Genomic DNA, 16,505 nt, shown 5'->3' with positions numbered 1-16,505 from the left:
TGCAGATGCACAACTCCATGCCACTATGAACAGCATAGCCTGAAGTTTATCCCTGGTGCACATCTAGAATCACATCTGCTCAAAGGCCCACTTGCTCTGCCTTGGCTGGTGCTGATGTTCTGGGTGCAGGCAAGACATTGCTCATATTGGGTGAAGGACAAAACAGAAACCTCAGGTCTCCTGGGCATGGCCAGGCATCTTGTGGGTGTCAAGCTGCTGGCATGGCCACCCTTTGGTGGTGCCCATGGTGGGGACTGTGAGTTGCTAGCTCCCAGATGCATGTCACTGGCTCCAGAGGCATGAGGCTGGAGGTGAGGTGTGACCAGGCTCAAGGTGAAATGGGCCCAGGTGCTCGAGGACTCCTCTCCTCCCAAGCTGCCATGCTTCCTCCCTGCCCTTGCTCAAATGGTGCAGGGGCAAACTTCTTCCAGAGCAAAAAAAAAACCACCTTTTGAGCTTCCCTCCCCACACCAGTCCTGAGGAGGGGAAGGGCCTGGGTGCCCTGCACAGCCAGCCAGCCTGCCCCCCATCCCGCGCAGCTGCCTGGCATGGCAGGTGAACACACAGAGGGCTCCCTGGGGATGGCAGTGGGTGGTGGGCAAACCGAGTTGCTCTGCGTGTCATGCAGTGGCAGCCTGGAGCACAGAAATACCTTCATCTTCATCACCGTCATTATCCGCTAAGTCCTCGCCCTGTTTCTTAGCGCTGGCTCCTAGGGACCAAACACGAGGAGACAGAACAAAAAGGAAAACAAAAGGAAACAAAAATAAAACAAAAAAAAAAACAAAAGAGAATTCAAAAATAGCATGACAGCAGAGGTCGTGGGGCCAGGCCTGTGCCCCATTGCACTGCTGGTTACTCACACTGCACCTCTCCCAGAGCCAGGGCATGGGCGCGACTGTCCAGGGAGCTTTGCCAGGATGCTGCTTCACCTGGACTCCTTTCCATATCCTCCCTCGGGAGTGCTGGAGTGGTGGGGAGGAGGGGGAGTGGGCCTGGGGCAGCACCAGCATCGGCAGCAGGTCAGCCTCTCAAAGCACTTGCTGATCCTCCTGCATCCCAGCTTGGTCCCCACCTGCTCATGTGCCTTTGGCTCCTTACATGTGTGAGCAGAAGCCTTGCGGCTACCAGGGACAACCATCCTCTGCCACCTGAAAGGTCACCTTGGATGGCCACTGACCAGCTGACCAAGAGCCCGGGTCTTGCTCATCATGTTCATGTTCTCTTGTGCCTGGCCCAGCTGTGCTGCAAACCACTGTTGCCTCAGCAGGAGACCAGCAGAGCACTCTGCAGGGAGCCACTGCAATGGGTGCTTCTCTGTGCTCCTCAGCTCTGTGCCAGCTCCCAACACCACTTCTGATCAGCTTGCCCTGACCAAGGCAGAACCCTTAAGAATCTGGTTTCTGTAATGTTCTGAACAGTTTAGCAAATCCAGAGGCCAGTGCAGCAGACCCAGGCTGCTGCTAGCGGCTGTCACTGCAGACAGTGTGCACTGAGCACAGCGCTTCCCAAGCTGCATGCTGTGGGAGCCAGGAGAGGAGGCCTCTTGGCTAATGGGGAGCACAGTGCAGACCTGTACTGAGGCCCCACTGCTGCAAAGGGCTGCATGGCCTTGTAGGCACAAAGCCAAGTGGTACCATCCAGCCCCAGATTTCAGGAAGAGGCTGTGCTCTCCTTATCCCCTTAAAGCGCGGACCAGTGCCTGTAGTCCTCTGCTCCATAATGCATGCACCAAAACTGTTTCCTGAGTGACGGTTAGCTCCGGGGTGACAGCAGAGTTCTCTGAGGCCGGACTGCCAGTGCTGTGCCTGTAGTGCTCAGGAACCTCATCCCCCCACATGCAGCGATCTAAGGTCCCACCAGGCACCCAGTTGATCCTGGGGTCCTGATGCTATCACCAGCTAGCCCCATCACCACAGCAGCAGGAGTTCTAGACAGCCTCCAGCAGCACTCCTGCAAGTGAGGGGAAGCCTCGTGGCTGGCTGCAACTGAGATGAGCACAAAACTTTTTGGGAAAATGAAATCAGGAAGTCTTCCTCACTGCCACTCTGGGAGTGGGATCCTGCAGGTAACACAAGTGGTGGATAACAAAGATGGCAGTATGGAGTGGGACAGGATTTAAATTTAAGAGGAATTTGCAATGTGAGAGTGGGAGGTCTGAAACAGCTGTGAGGCAGCTCCATTGGAGCAACAGGCTTGCACAAGGCCTTAAGCAGCCATGAGCTGCTGGAGAAAGTCCAGAGGAGCAATAACCAGAAGTCTAGAAAAATCGAGCAGACAAGAAAAGTTTGCAGGAGGCTGGGCCATGCAAATCCTGGGAGCAGAGGGGTGAACACATGAAAGGTCACTGCGAGGTGCTGAGGAGGAAGATCAACTTCCTCTCTGCCCCACAGAGCACAGGCAGCCCTGGAACTACATGAGGCAGGTTGAAGATGGTCAAGAAGAAACCTTTCTGGCAGTAAGGGCAGGAAAGCACTGGAAGAGGCAACTTGGGGAGGTGTTAAAGACCAGGCAAGACACCCTGTCAGGAAGAGGTGAGTTAGAGCTACGCCTGCTTGGGTCTGTTTCCAGAGCTGCTCCTGCTTGGAGTTGTCTCTGGCTGTCTCCAGAGTTGTTCTGATTTTCTCCAACTCAGAGTCCACCTGCTGGCCTACTACCTTCATGCTCCAGCCCTGCCTCTCCACCTCCTGCTTTGCCACCCAATCGCCCCCATGTGCTCCTCACAGCATTCTTCTGTTTTCACACACCACCACCCTCATTCCTGCCAATTCTCACCTCAGTGCCCTGGCCCCCAGCAGCCCCCCCTTCCTGCAGTGTCTTTCTCATGCACTCCCTCCCCAGCACACTCATCCAGGCTCATGCAGATGCCCAGTCTGACCCAGGCTCCATCAGGGAGCTGCGAGTCTAGAAAGCACTTAAATGATGAAGTCCTTGTACAGTATTTGCTAACTGGTGTTAGGTGTCAGCCTGCTTGGCACTGCTCATGGATGGGGATGAAGGCAGCAAGCCTTCATCGTCACTATGCTTTGCAGCTGGGAAGCTGATCACAGGCAGCTGGAGATCCCTTCCCACTGCTGGGAGCCCTGGTGCTGGTAAAGCCTTAGGACTGGCCAGGCTGCAGCCATCCAGTCTGCTTTGCTTCAGGGGACAAAGTTCTCCTAGCAGACACTGATGGAGGAACCAGTTCTGAAGAGAAGTCAGGCTGTAAGCGAGGTCAGTGGACAACAGTCCTGTGATCTGATCACTTAGCTGGGCATGGAGGGATCCTACTGGAGGCCACCACCCTACAACTTAAGGATGGCTGGGACAAACCTAAAGCAACTTAAGCTTTACACACCTCAGAAGAGGTGGTAGAAAGCAGTGCTGGGAAGCTAAGCAATGCAGAAGCACATTAATGCAGGCCAGGGAAGGGGAAGAGCAGCAGCACATGTGCTTGCAGACGCAGAGCATGAGCCTTCCCTGTCAGGAGGAAGGTGGCAGAGCAGCCAGGGTTATGAGGAACACAGCCTGCTGCAGCACGAGGGACACAGCCTGACGCACCAAGCAGCGTTTTTGCCTCTTGCTACGTTGTTCACCTCCACAGCAACCTAGGGATGCTCCCCAGCTCATGAGACCAATTACAGCTTCACTCTCCTCAGCCATCCCTTGCACTTTTCTCTGTTACCTCCCTCCACCAGTTCAAAGATATCCATCCTCCACATTGGCAAAGGCCATCGCATGGAGCTCCACAGTGCCTACTCTCACAGGGATTCATTTAAGACCGTGGATTCACAGCTGGAAAACCCAGAAGGTGTTACTCTCTTCATCCATCAAAATCTGCCTCCACTAGCCCACTTGAAGCTGACCATGAGTGGCACTGTTCAGGCTCACAGGAAGGCTGCATATGCTCTTATCTGAAGGCTTAAGGAAGATGGGTTAAGTTCAGGGAAAAACAAAATCACATTCCCTGAAACAGGAACATCCACAATCAGATTTATGCTGGCTCAGGTAAACCATGCCAACAGCATTGACACCAGCACAGAGATGAAGGAGGATGTGGAGCCCCAGTTCTTGGGATCTTTAAACTCAGCATGATGTGGATGAGAAAGACAGGAGCCTGATCTGCCACCTTTCCATATCCAAATATCTGCTCAAGGTGGACACAACACCCCCTCCTTGGTGAAAGCTCCCCAGGGCCCTTGCGCCCACACAGCAACTGTGACACTGCAGGGAGCCCACAGCACCACTGCCACCATGGTTGATGGCCACATGCACCTAGAGGTACACATGCTGGTGCCCATATTAGCTCAGGTGCTTTTCTGGGAGCAACAAGGAATGGCACAGGGACCGATGATGACTGCTGAACCTGCTACTGCATGGCCCCACGGGCAGAGACCTTTTTCTGGTAGCCTCTCCAGCCATCAGCCTTTGCTCCAGGACTGCAGTGCACCTTGGTGCTGCCTGGCATCTCCCTGTCCCTAGGTGATGCAGAAGAGTTATCTCCATCCTTGAACAAATGCCACAAGAGCACTGCACTTTCTCATGCTCTGCTGCCTCCACCAGCACAAACACCCACCCTCACCTTCGCAAATTGCTCCTCGGAGTGGAAGTGGAGCACCAGGACAGTGTCCTGCTCCCAGACAGTACTGCAAAGCAGCAGGCTTCACAGGAGGCTAGTGAGAAGCCTTCCAGCAAGGGAGCACTGCAAAAGCTGCAGAGAAGCCACAGCTGGTACTTGGACAAGTTTGCTCCTTGGAGAGCAGTGGAGAAGGCACAGTGCTTTTCCCACAGAGCAGCTGAAGCACTTTCCAAGCCCATGAGCTGCTGGGTGCTCCTGCCAGCCTTGGCATGGCCCTGGACCAACACGTTTCTCTCTGCAGTCTCACAGACTCTGCACAGCCCCAGCCAGAGATATTAGGGCAGTCTCTAGGAAAAAAGCTCTTTCCCTTGAAAATGACAGCCACCTCCTCATGCCCTGCAGCAAGGACTGCCCAGGGCACCCACCACAGTTGAGCAGAGGCTGGAGGAGCTGGCAGCACAGAGCAGAGGGCAGGGCTGTGTTCTGCACGTAGGTACTGCAGTTTGTGTTTGTACATGCTCTTTGGGTGGGCAGTGTTATTTTCACAGCAAAACCTGAGCCTCTGCTGAGCCTCAGTGCTGGCAGCTCCCCCAGCACTGTGCATGGCTAATTATTGTCAAAGCGCTGCTGCCTGCCATTCTCCCAGGGAAGGGACCAGTGTGTATGGAGGAGACTAGCACATAGGAAATTTCCATATAGGAAATTATTGCAGGCAGCTGGGCAGGGAAATGGGGATGTTTTTCTGACCCAGGGAAACATTCTGATAAATGCTCAGTTCTTTGGCTGCTATGAAATACAGAAACCAGGGAAACTCCAGTAAAGTGGGAGCTGGGGCGTTTTGAAACACCTAAGTACTGCATGGCTGCCTGCTCCGTGAGCTCCTTCACTGCTCAAAAGTGGCCTTAGAAATGAGAGAGAGTATTGCAGAATGAGCTGATGTTCCAACAACACACAGCCCAAGGAAATCAGCGCTGTGGGCACATTATCCTCACCCCAAGCATTACTAACAGGGATACATGACGGGGGTGGAGTAGCTCCTGTATCTCATCACAAGGGATTCAATTAATGTGAGCCAATGGCTGCCAAAGCCGTGGCTGGAGCTGAAGGGCAGTGTCTGGGTACTTTAATTCCCAGTATGTCACACCTGCATGCCTAGATGCTCAGCACTGGGAGTCAGTGGAGCCTAGCAGGGGCAGAAGGCACATTCCCCAAAAGCTGCCCAGGGCCAACAGCAACTGTATATGGGCTGCAAATGAATCCTGCCCTTGAGCAGAGTGAGTGGGGATGGGAAAGCCAGAACATGAGCACACCGAATGTGTTCTACCATGCCTTAGGCTGTCCCCCTTCTACAGATGTAGCCCAGACCCTGCTTCCCTGGTCCTGGCTGCAGGGGTGGGAGCAGCGGGGGTCTTCCAGCCCCAGCAGCCGGTAGGAGGGCTGGGAGAGGAAGCGCTTTGAAGTGGCTAGTGATCACTGGCACAGCCGGCTCCGGAGGCAGCGTGCAGAGACTCCCTAATGCGGCAGCCCTTTCAGGGGACAGCCTTGGCACTCAAGAAAGATGGCGTGTGAATAGCCAGGACAGCAACAGGAAAAGCAAAGCAAAGAAACTCAATAACAGATACGAGGGAAATGGCTGGAAGGAAAGAGCTCTCCAAGCCTCCAAGTCCAGCTGCAGCAGATCTGCCAACCTTGGGGTGCAGGGAGGTGGAGGCTGGGATGCAGGGACTGAGCTGCTGCAGGGTGCCCAGGATGCCCTTGCCTGCCAGATACCCCCTCCCTGCACTGAGTCTTTCCAAAGAGCTTAGCTGCCCCACCATCCATGCATCCAACTTTGGGATGCACCAAGCAGCCTGAGCTCACCCTGCCTGCAAAGAGGCTTTGCGGTGGGATGGGCAAAGCATTGTGCGCAGCAAGGGGCAGAGTCAGCTCGCATTTGCACGGCTCCACTCCTGTCTGGGAACATGGGATCAGGATGCCTCTGGGGCAAGGTGGTTATGCTTCCTGCCTTGCCCCAAAGTGCAAAAGGATGAGTCCCATGCAGACCTGGGGCTAGAGGCAAGGCAAAACAGAGATGTGGGTGAACTGGAGGTGCTTAGCTGCCCACAGGGCAGCTGGAGCTCAGGAAGGATGCTGTGCTGGGGAGTGGACAGCAGCTCCTGACTGGCAGGACTGGCAGAGGTATGGGGATGTGAGCAGCAGGGAGCAACCTTGGCTGGACCCCAGGCTGGGGCTGAGTAGGGTAGCATTTACACACCCCGGAGAGGCTTTAAGCTTTTAACCAGGGAGCTTTGGGTGCAAAATGACCAAGGATGCAACAGGGGAAGAGCTCAGCCCAGGATGGGCTGCAGTCCCCTATCATACCCGTGCTTCCCTGAGCAGGTTCATACACCCAGCAGGGACAGAGCCCTACAGGATGGCTGCCCTGAAGTGCTACCTGCCATCAGAGGATCCCCTGAAACCCAGGGCCTGGGAGGCTGCTGGTGCCAGGAGGATGAGGGCAGGAGCATGGGTTCAGGAGACGGTGATCTGAAAGGCATGGAGCAGAGTGAGCATCCTCCTCTGACCTGATCCCAGCCCGTACCGGTCCTAACACCTTGAGCTGGATGGAGAGTGGACGTAGCTGGAGCATCCGTGGTGCTCCTCCAAGTGGGAAGTGGGGAGCAGCAAGGTGGGCTGCTCAAAGGGCCCATGGTCTTGGTGGTGGCACAGAGAGGTGCCAGAGGAGCATGTCATGGGCCAGGGGCCAGCCAGGCACCCTCTCACTCACTCTCTCTTTCCTCTCTGTGCCTCTCTGCCGGTCGGCTTGCTACATACCTCCTTTCCTACATATTTTCTTGTTGGGCTTTCGGGTGCATTCCTTGGAAATCCGTTTTACTGTAAAATGAATAGAAGACTACAAAATAACAGGAGGCTCCACTGGCAGGAGTGGGCATGCAATCACAACCACGCTGCTGCCCTCCCACCACCCCTAGGACCGCAGGAGGTGGGGAGGGAGTGTCATCATGGGAGGAAAACTCTGGGCCAGCAGTGCTGGGCAGGAAGGAAGGCACAATGCACCTCACGGCCGAGGGTCCCAGGGACAGAGAATTGGAGCCACCTGGCCTGGGAGAAGCCACCAGGCTGCTCTGCTGCACACAGCAGACCCACTGCATGTCCCCTCCAGCCCACCAAAACCCTCCAGGGGCTCCCATTGGGGTGAGGCTGGGGCAGACATGTGGGCAGGCATTGCCTCCTCTGCCATCTACTTACAGTTCAGGTGGGATCCCCTGCAAAGCAAAAGGTTAGACAAGGAGGCACCCAGCACTGCTCAGCCTCACCCCAATGGGATCATGTCCCATGGGTCCCCGGTACCCCAGGCTCATTGCTCTGCTGCCATCCCACCAACAGGCAGGGGCCAGCTAAGTGATGAGTCCCCAACCTCTCAGATGTACCAGGGCCTGGAGAAGGGCTCTGTGGTCCCTTCCTCGCCAGAGCATCTCCCTAGGGAGAGGCAGAGTGTTCCTCCCAGCTGCTGTTGCAGCCCACGCCCACAACTAGCGCATGGACCTGGGGAGGGTGGGAAGGGGGAAGGAAGGACAAACCCGAACCAACTCAAGACAGAACCTGGCACTCGGCGCCTCAGGAGCACAAACCAGCTTGTTGCTCTGTGGATCTGTGGTCAGAGAGTCGGATTCAGATTTAGCAACATAAGAGAGGAACCCGTGACAATGCCATGGAGGTGGAGCAGGGGCACGGAGAGGCGTGGAAGAGCAGGAGTGCGCGACACAGATATGGCAGCTGAGGGCAAGGGGGGAGCTGCGTGGCCAGAGCTTTCCACAAACAGACAGCATGCTGCAGGGTCCACAACCACATGCTTCAAACACAACATCCAGGTGAGACCAACCACTGCTGGGGAGGGGTGGAGCACTCCCCCCCCCAACAACTCCTGCGGGAACCCCGCGGGGACTCACCATCCTCTGTGGGGATGTAGATGTTGAGGTACAGACAATCCTCATTGGGGTCCTGGATGTACGTGGCCACGATATCCAAATTGGAGGTAAACCAGATGGGCAGCATGATCTCAGGAACAGCGTTGTGGATGTTCTGGGGGCAGACTGGCGAGAAGTGGGTAGCATTCCTAATGCCTGACCAGGACGGTGGTGGCTCAGGGGGCATGAACCTCTTCTCCCCAATGGGGGGGGCAGCATAAGGCACCCCTAGGTACTGGTCCACAGGCCCCAGGATCTCACTGGGCAGTGGCACACGCACTCCCCGTAACTTCCCATAGTGAGTGTTGACGGTTGGTGAGTAGACCTGGGCCTCCATCTGCACAACCGCCGAGGCGAAGCTCAGGACCCAGAGGGCAAAACGCAGATCCCAGCTGGCCACCAGCTCAGGCACTTGGAGAACAGGGGGGCAAGAAAGGGCTTCTCCAGAGTATCAGCCACATCGTCCGGGAGGAGCAGCACCAACATCCAGGCCTGAAGCTCCTGGGGTGACAGTTCAGGGCATCCCCATTATACCAAGCCTCCGATTTGCCCACCAGGAACAGAAGAAACAGCAAAGTCAGGAGCCAGGAGCACGCGGCCCAGCCACACCTTCTGCTGAGTCAGAAGCACAGGACCAGGGAGATGTGCCACCCACTCCTCACAGCCTGCCAGCCTGCTGCCGCCTACCTGCCACAGGCCCGGCCCGGAGAGGACTGCTGATACTGTGGAGAGATGGAGGGAATTAACAGCAGACTTGCTCTGGGAAAAGTCAAAGAACTTCAGCATTGAAGGAGCCAGGATCCCTGGCCAGACCCTCCCACCCATGGGTGCTCACTGGCTCTGACACTGCCTAGGCAGGCAGCTCCAGGAGTAGGCAAACCCAGGAAGCACAAGCTGAGCACATGCAGAAGTGCAGATTACATCTGGTCCATGCCTGCAGAGACTGTTTCCAGTGCTCAGGGGGCAATCCTGCCTCCACCTTGCCAGGGTGAGCCCTGCATGGCACCATAATGCCCTTGCCCCATGCTGCAGGAGAGTATCAGCAGCAGTTAAGCATGAGCACCGAGATAAGCAGGACAGACCCACTTCTTTGGCACCGTCACTCCCCTTCAGGAACCTGTTTGGCACTATGACCACCCTGCATGGCCCCTGTACAAGAGCCCACTGGCACCTATCCCTCTCTGTCTGAGCTGAAGCCACCTGCGTGCCTCACTGTGGCTCCATCCCAGCAGCACTCCTCTGTCAGGGTGCCAGGACTCCACCCCACACACCAGCTGCTAGTCCCACATGTCCTACCTAGAGACCCACCTCACCTGCTCTCCAGCCAACTTTTCCCCTCCCTGTGCCATTGACCTAAGCAGCAGGGGCTGAGCAAGTCAGAGGGGAACAGCCGGAGCTTCTGGGCAGCATTCCCCTGTGCCAGCACAGCAGCCTCCCTGCCACCCCCTCCTGCCCTGGCTGCCTCCCAGCCACTTGAGCAAGGCCCAGGGAGGCAGAACTCCATTCCCAAACAGTGTTGTTGGCAAGGGTGGGAGCAGATATGGCAGCCCACCTTGGGGTCTGTGGGGCAGGGAGCTGCGGGCAGGGTGGGCAGCAGCTGCAGACGGGGACCTGTGGGTGTTGTCCCAGCAAGCAGAGCTCCTGCACCAGGGAGCCCTTTGCTGGAGGCTGTATGCATTTTCAGTGCTCTGCCCTTCACCTCCCTGCGCTGCCTTCCGCATTCAGGGCTTATGCAAGTGCCCCCTCCCAGCCCCAGCCAGCACCGCTGCTCCTGGGCGACCTGGGAGAGGGCAGCTGGGGAGGCTGTGCTCACCCACCGCTTGCCCTCACCGCTGCAAGAGCAGCATCAGCTGCATGCCAGCTCTGCACCTCATCAAGTGCCTCTGCAGCCAGGTTCCCCCTCAGTGGCTTTGTTTGCTGGCAGGTCACCCTGGTCTAGCCACACATCCTTACCCTGGCAGAGATGGCAGCAGTTATGAGGCACTTCCATTTTGCCCCAGAGCACCCTTACACGCCCGCCCCAGGCACAGAGAGGAGCAGAGTTGCCGTGGAATTACTGGAGCACAAAAAAAGAGTTGTATGCAGATGAGAGTGGATGGCTTTGGTGTAGGCTCAGCTCGGCAGAGACTCCATGAGTGGAGAACACCTCATCAAACAAGGAAAATCCGTAGGGAAAAATAACAAAACAACATGAGGGTGTCTCCAATCTGCACTGCACATGTGCAGGAAAGTCAGTGCTGGTCACCAAGGAAAAGGTCCCTGCTGTGCCTGCCCTCCTGATCCGCCCAGGGAGCACAGCAGGCTCAGAAATCAGAGCCTCACAAGCATAATAAGAACATGCAGCCCAGAAAATCACATTACTGAACCCAGCCTGCCCCAGCAGGGAGGCCTCACAGTGCTGTGCGTGCAGGCACCTTTCCAGGACCTGTGGAGGGGCTGCCAGTGATGCCAGATGAGGAGGGTGGTACAAATGGTGGGGAGAAGCAGTCACACTTACTGTCCCAGCTATGGCACAGGGATGACCTCAGGCCTGAGCTACTACAGCTAGGGCTTATCCTGCTCTGCTTCTGACCCTCACCACCTCTACATATCACTGCCCTCCACCTCCTCATGCCCCATCAGGTCAAGGCAGAAACACAGGAGCACAACACTGCTGTTATCCCTCAAACAGCTGCCAAAGTCTAAGCAGCAAAAGGTGTACTGAGGGACAGAAATACAGCTGAGGCACTCAGGGGTCTCAGGCTCTGATCTGCTCCACCACCACTGGAGCTGCCCCACTCTGCCTTCAGCTCCAGAAAAAAACCCATCATTCACCTAAAACATTCCTTACAACAGTGCTCCTCCTTCAGCAGAGAACTGTGACCTTTGCCTAGCAGCACCATCCCAGGGATGCAGTGATGGCTTGGGATCCCCCAAAGCCACATTCCCAAGTGAGATCCCAAACATGCTTCAGACATGCTCTGCCTGACATTGCTGGAAGGCAAACTGCCCAGCGCAAATCTGCTCAGCTTCCTCTGGGTACTATGGGTTAAGAGAAAGCCAAATTATTAATGACTGTCATATCTCATTTGTATGACTGGAAGCTACAGGCAGCTTCCAGTCTCTATGATAGTGCCCACAAGTCTCCACAGAGAGACCTGTGACTGTTTTCCCTCTGCAGGAACACCACAGCCCTGCCAACAGTGGCTTACCAGCTGATTGCACAAATCAAGAAGAGCTCCTGTGGGGCCGTGGCTGCAAGCTGCCCTGATCATTACTGCTCCACCAACTCCTCAGCCAGGCAATTCCACAGCACAGGCAGTGCAGCTCCACAGCCTGCAGCTGCCCAGCTGGACTGTGCACACAAGCCCTGCAAAACTGAGGCTGAACTCACCACCCACTCTGAGCCCTTAGAGCAGTTGCCTACCCACTGTAAGCACCCTGTCCTGGCACACCCTTTGTACAAAACATAGCCAAGACCCATCCTTTTGCTACAGTTTCTCAGAATTATGCTATGATGATATTCCTTTGGGGTTCTGTTAAATCCTCATCCATCGTTCTTTTAATAGCTTTTAAAAGCCATGAAAATCTGAAAAGCTAAAATCGAATTAAAGTTCCAAGTACATATCCTTCACTTCAACAAAACAGTGCTCGAGGGCATGCACGTGTTTCCCGTGAGGAGTTCCACAGACCAGGACATGTAGGGTGGCTGCCAGGAGGATGCAGACTCCCTTTGTACAAGGAGTGCCATGGAAAGGACAAGGGGTGATGGTGATGGGGACAAGTTACTGCTGGGGACATTCCCACTGGGCTCCAGAAGGAAATGTTTGCCATGAGAACAGACCCTGGAATCACCTCCCAGGGGAAGCAGTGGAGTGCTCTGCACTGGGCAGCTGAAGGCTCAGCTTGCCAGGGTGCTGGGGCAGCTCCCTGCAACTGCAGTCACCTGAAGAGGCTGGAGCAGATGATGCTTGGGGTCCCTTCCAACCTGGCAGTCTGTGGGGCTGCGGCTTCTGTGAGTGAAGGACAACTGCACCCAGGTACAGAGACACAGCCAAGGCCCAGCAGCCCTTGCCTTACTCTGGAAAGCCTTAACCCTCAAATCCAGATCACCACACTTGAACATTTGTCATTCCACCTTTGTTTCTGTCCATTTCTGGAGATATTCCCCCTCCATCTGCCCATGCTCCTGCAGCACAGAATAAAGGCACCCAAGCAATACCAGTGACGTGTTCCAAGGCTTTCTCATGCTTGAATTGCTTTTCAATTACAAACACAAAAACAATGCAAGCCCAAAATCTTGAATTCCCTGGGTTTCAAGTGCCTCGTTTGGGATGATTACAACAGCTTCATAACACATCTTACACCCTCCTATCACTGTTCCCTACTCTATGCTTGCTGCTGTAACTTTACATTAATGTTCAGGATGGGAATTTAGCCCTAATATAATCCCAACTGCCATGAGAACCCCAGCTCAGCCATCCTCACTGGGGGGCTGCTCCATGCACCTTGCATCATTGCCTGCTGCCTAAACAGCTCTTAAGATTCCCCTTGGTCTTTCAGAGCAGGCAAAATAAGCAGGAGACCTGAGACAGGACATTTGGTTCAGGAAATCAATTCTCCTCACATCCTCATTTTTGCTGTCTTCAGTGCAGCAACAAAGCCAAACGCATCCCACAGTGAAGATGGCTGCTGCCTCCCTGCAGCCCTGCACCAGGAAGAGCTGTGCCTGCCAATTGGAAGGGAAACTAGACTGACTGGGAAGATACAGCCCAAATGGGGCTGCTCAGACAACTGAGGAGCTGGGAGGATAAAGACACTGCAGGCATCCCAGGTTGCTTTGCCAGATCGCTGGTGGGGTGAGTGGAGGAAGCGATGCTGCTAGCTGTTAGAGATGTTATTCATGTGCTCTGGAAAACAAATGCTCTAGCAGTGTTTCCACGGCCGTGCTGCCTTCCAGACAGCTCCTTCCTCGACAAGGAGACACTCTCCATGGAAACCTGGAAGGGTGGGATCCTCTGGAAGCCTCCCTCGCATATGTACATTCGGGCACCTCAACAGCAGCCAGACGAGCCAGGGCCACACCTTCCCTGGGAGGCAGTCGGGGAGATGCAGGCAGGCAGTCTGCCCTTGTAGAGGACTCTTCTCTGAGATCCAGCCTCCTGCCCATTCACACTTACTCTGACGCAACTCCAAGCTCGTCACACTGATGCTGCAGCTCTGTGTCCCACATAGTCCAGAGCCAGGACAGACCAGGACCTCAAACTGCCCACCTGGCACAGGTGAGTGATCTCCCAAGAGCAAGCAGCTGCGGTGTCCCACTGTAGTCTTGGCCACCCTGGCTTGTGCAGCTCTGCTGACCACCTGATCCTGTTGCACTGTGGTGTAGCTATGGCAGGTCGCAGGGCTACAGCCCTCATGCCCCAGGAAAAACATAAGCAAGCATCATGAGAACCTTCTGCCATCCCTGCCCCAGGGCAAGTGAGCTCCAAACCTTCCCACCAGCCTGTGCTCCAGGAATGCAGGCTGATATTCAGCTCTCATGTAGCATCACCTGCCAGATGCGCTCCCCATCCTGACAGCTGCTCTCCTTTGCTGGGCAGTAACTCTGGCCCTCACCAACCCCTGGTCCCACCCCACTTGGCCTGTGATGCTGCAGAAATGCCAACAGGAGTCTAGGCCCAGACCTGTTCAGCTGCTTCATCAACAACCTGCATGAGGAGATGGAGTGGACCCTCAGCAAGTTTGGTGATGACACAAAACTGGGAGGAGTGGGACACCCCATCAGGCTGTGCCGCCATCCTCCATGACCTGGACAAGCAACAAGGGCAAGTGGAGAGTCCCACACCTGGGCGGGAACAATCTCCTCCACCAGTACACGTGAGGGCTGACCTGCTGGACAGCAGCTCTGTGGAAAAAGACTGGGAGCGCTGGTGGACAACAGGATGACCATAAGCCAGCAATGTGCCCTCGTGGCCAAGAAGGCCAACATCATAATGAACAGTGTGTCCAGCAGGCCCAGGGAGGTTCTCCTCCTGCTCTGCCCTGGCAAGGCCTCATCTGGAGTACTGTACCCAGTTCTGAGTTTCCCAGTGCAACAGGGACAGGGAGCTGCTTGAGCAGTTACGGGACTATGAAGATTAGGGGACTGGAACAACTCTCTTATGAAGAAAGGATGAAGAACTTGGGGCTGTTGAGCCTAGGGAAGACTGAAGCGGGATATTATCAATGCTGATCAATACTTCAAGGGTGGGTGTCAGAAGGCTGGGTCCAGTCTTTTTTCAGTGGTGCCCGGTGACAGGATAAGAGGTAATGGGCACAAACTTGAATATAGGAAGTTCCATCTAAACACGGAGGAAATTCTTGACTTTGAAGATGGTAGAGCACTGGAATCAGCTACCTGGAGAGGTGGTGAAGTCTCCATCTCTGAAGTCATTAAAACCCTTCCTGGATGCGATCCTGTGCCACCTGCTCTAGGTGAACTTGCTCTGGCACAGGGTGGGTTGCACTAGATGATCTCCAGAGGTCTCTTCCAACCCCTGTCACTCTGTGATTCTATGGGAGCACACAAGTTGCAGCGTGTCTGGACTGATGTGCTTGTGCTCATGTGCTCCCACATCTCCTGAAGAGCACCTCTCTGCCAGCAGGTCTCAGCTTGCCCCCCTGGATGTTTGTGGCCTGGATGACAATTCTACAGAGCAAAGTTGGTGGTTACATGGTGTGAACTGTGTCCAGCAGGTCTTTCTGACCCCCCCCCAGGTGTGCTGGCTTGAGGTAAATTGGGATATTTTAATGAGAGAAATTAGGTCATTGGTTGTGAGAAGAAAATAATGATGAAGTCTGTGCCATTCATTGGTTTGCTGAGAGGGATAAAAAGCCAAAATGTAAATAACCTCTCTCACTCTGGCCAGTGTTGCTGGATCTGTTCACTTCCTCCTCACTCTGCTCTAACATCTCTCCTCTACTCTTGGCTAACACATAACTACCTAAGCTGTGCTGCTCATTTTGTGTATCTGTTTGGGAAAGTAGAGGGAGTTTCCTTTGTCTGGGAGGGAGTGTGGACTTCTGCATTACTTCCAATTTGTCTATAATTGTAAATATATTGTGTTCATCTGCTTGTAAATAGAGCTTCATCTCACTTCCAAGCCATCCCAGCTTGTCTGGTCAATTTCAATAGTGGGAGGGGGAAAGTTCCCAACCTACCTCACTAGGTTACCCACCTCTGTCACAGGCAGGCGTTTCCTGCTCTCACAGCACTGTAGGAGCAATTCCCAGGACTTGTGTCCATCCCAGAGCTGCTGTACAGTAAGGGATGGTCACCAGCAGCTTGCAGTTACACTGAAAATGGACAAGTAGGGGTTCACAAAGGTCTGCCCTGCTTTGCTGTGCACAACCCAGGGGGCAGCACGGAGCATGTTTGCAAATCCGCAGGTGATCCCCAGCTCTTTGGAGGCCAGGCCAGGAACCGACAGGCTGGGGAAAGGACTGAGAGATGATGGGCAAGACTGCAAGTGCTTTGTGCAGAAAACTGCACAAACAGACAATGGCAGAAAAGACAGCAGTGTTTCTGCCAGAAAGGTCAGAGGGGTTATAGGAGAGTACAAACTGAACGTGAGCCAGCATGTCACTGCCACAGAAACAGGCAAGTACAGCGGGACATGTGAAAGGCCAGCTTACAAGACATGTGAAGGCATTAGTCTGCTCTCCCTTCAGCTCATAGAGGCACATTAAGTCATTATACAGTTCTCCAGAGAAGCAGTTCATTCCCCAAAAGATTTAGACCAACAGAGAGAGGCCACACAAGTCCAGCAAGACCACCTCTCATGTCTGGGCCCCACAGTCACTCCAATGGGACAGAAGGAAAACCAGTCACAAACCCCCCACCCTCGTTTGCTTCAGGTATGAGACACATCCCTCTAACTTGCTTTTTCTAACTCCTGCCCACCAATATCTAAACAAGCTGAATATAAGAAGTCTCTGAGACACTACACTGCACATAC

General features: G+C 54.7%; 1 protein-coding gene across 1 annotated transcript in view; it reads right to left on the bottom strand.

Annotated features, from left to right (window-relative positions):
* Positions 1 to 16,505, bottom strand: part of NLGN3 (neuroligin 3) — a 42,319-nt gene that overhangs the window by 13,204 nt on the left and 12,610 nt on the right. The window contains 4 exon segments of the mRNA XM_064159681.1: positions 653 to 712; positions 7,373 to 7,432; positions 8,509 to 8,953; positions 8,955 to 9,248. Coding sequence (XP_064015751.1) covers positions 653 to 712; positions 7,373 to 7,432; positions 8,509 to 8,953; positions 8,955 to 8,987 — 598 coding nt within the window. The 5' untranslated portion in view covers positions 8,988 to 9,248.

This window comes from Pogoniulus pusillus, chromosome 19 (assembly GCF_015220805.1).
Source record: "Pogoniulus pusillus isolate bPogPus1 chromosome 19, bPogPus1.pri, whole genome shotgun sequence".
Classification (NCBI taxonomy): Eukaryota; Metazoa; Chordata; class Aves; order Piciformes; family Lybiidae; genus Pogoniulus; species Pogoniulus pusillus.
Note: the sequence above shows the minus strand (reverse complement) of the source record. Positions and strands in the feature narration are given on the sequence as shown.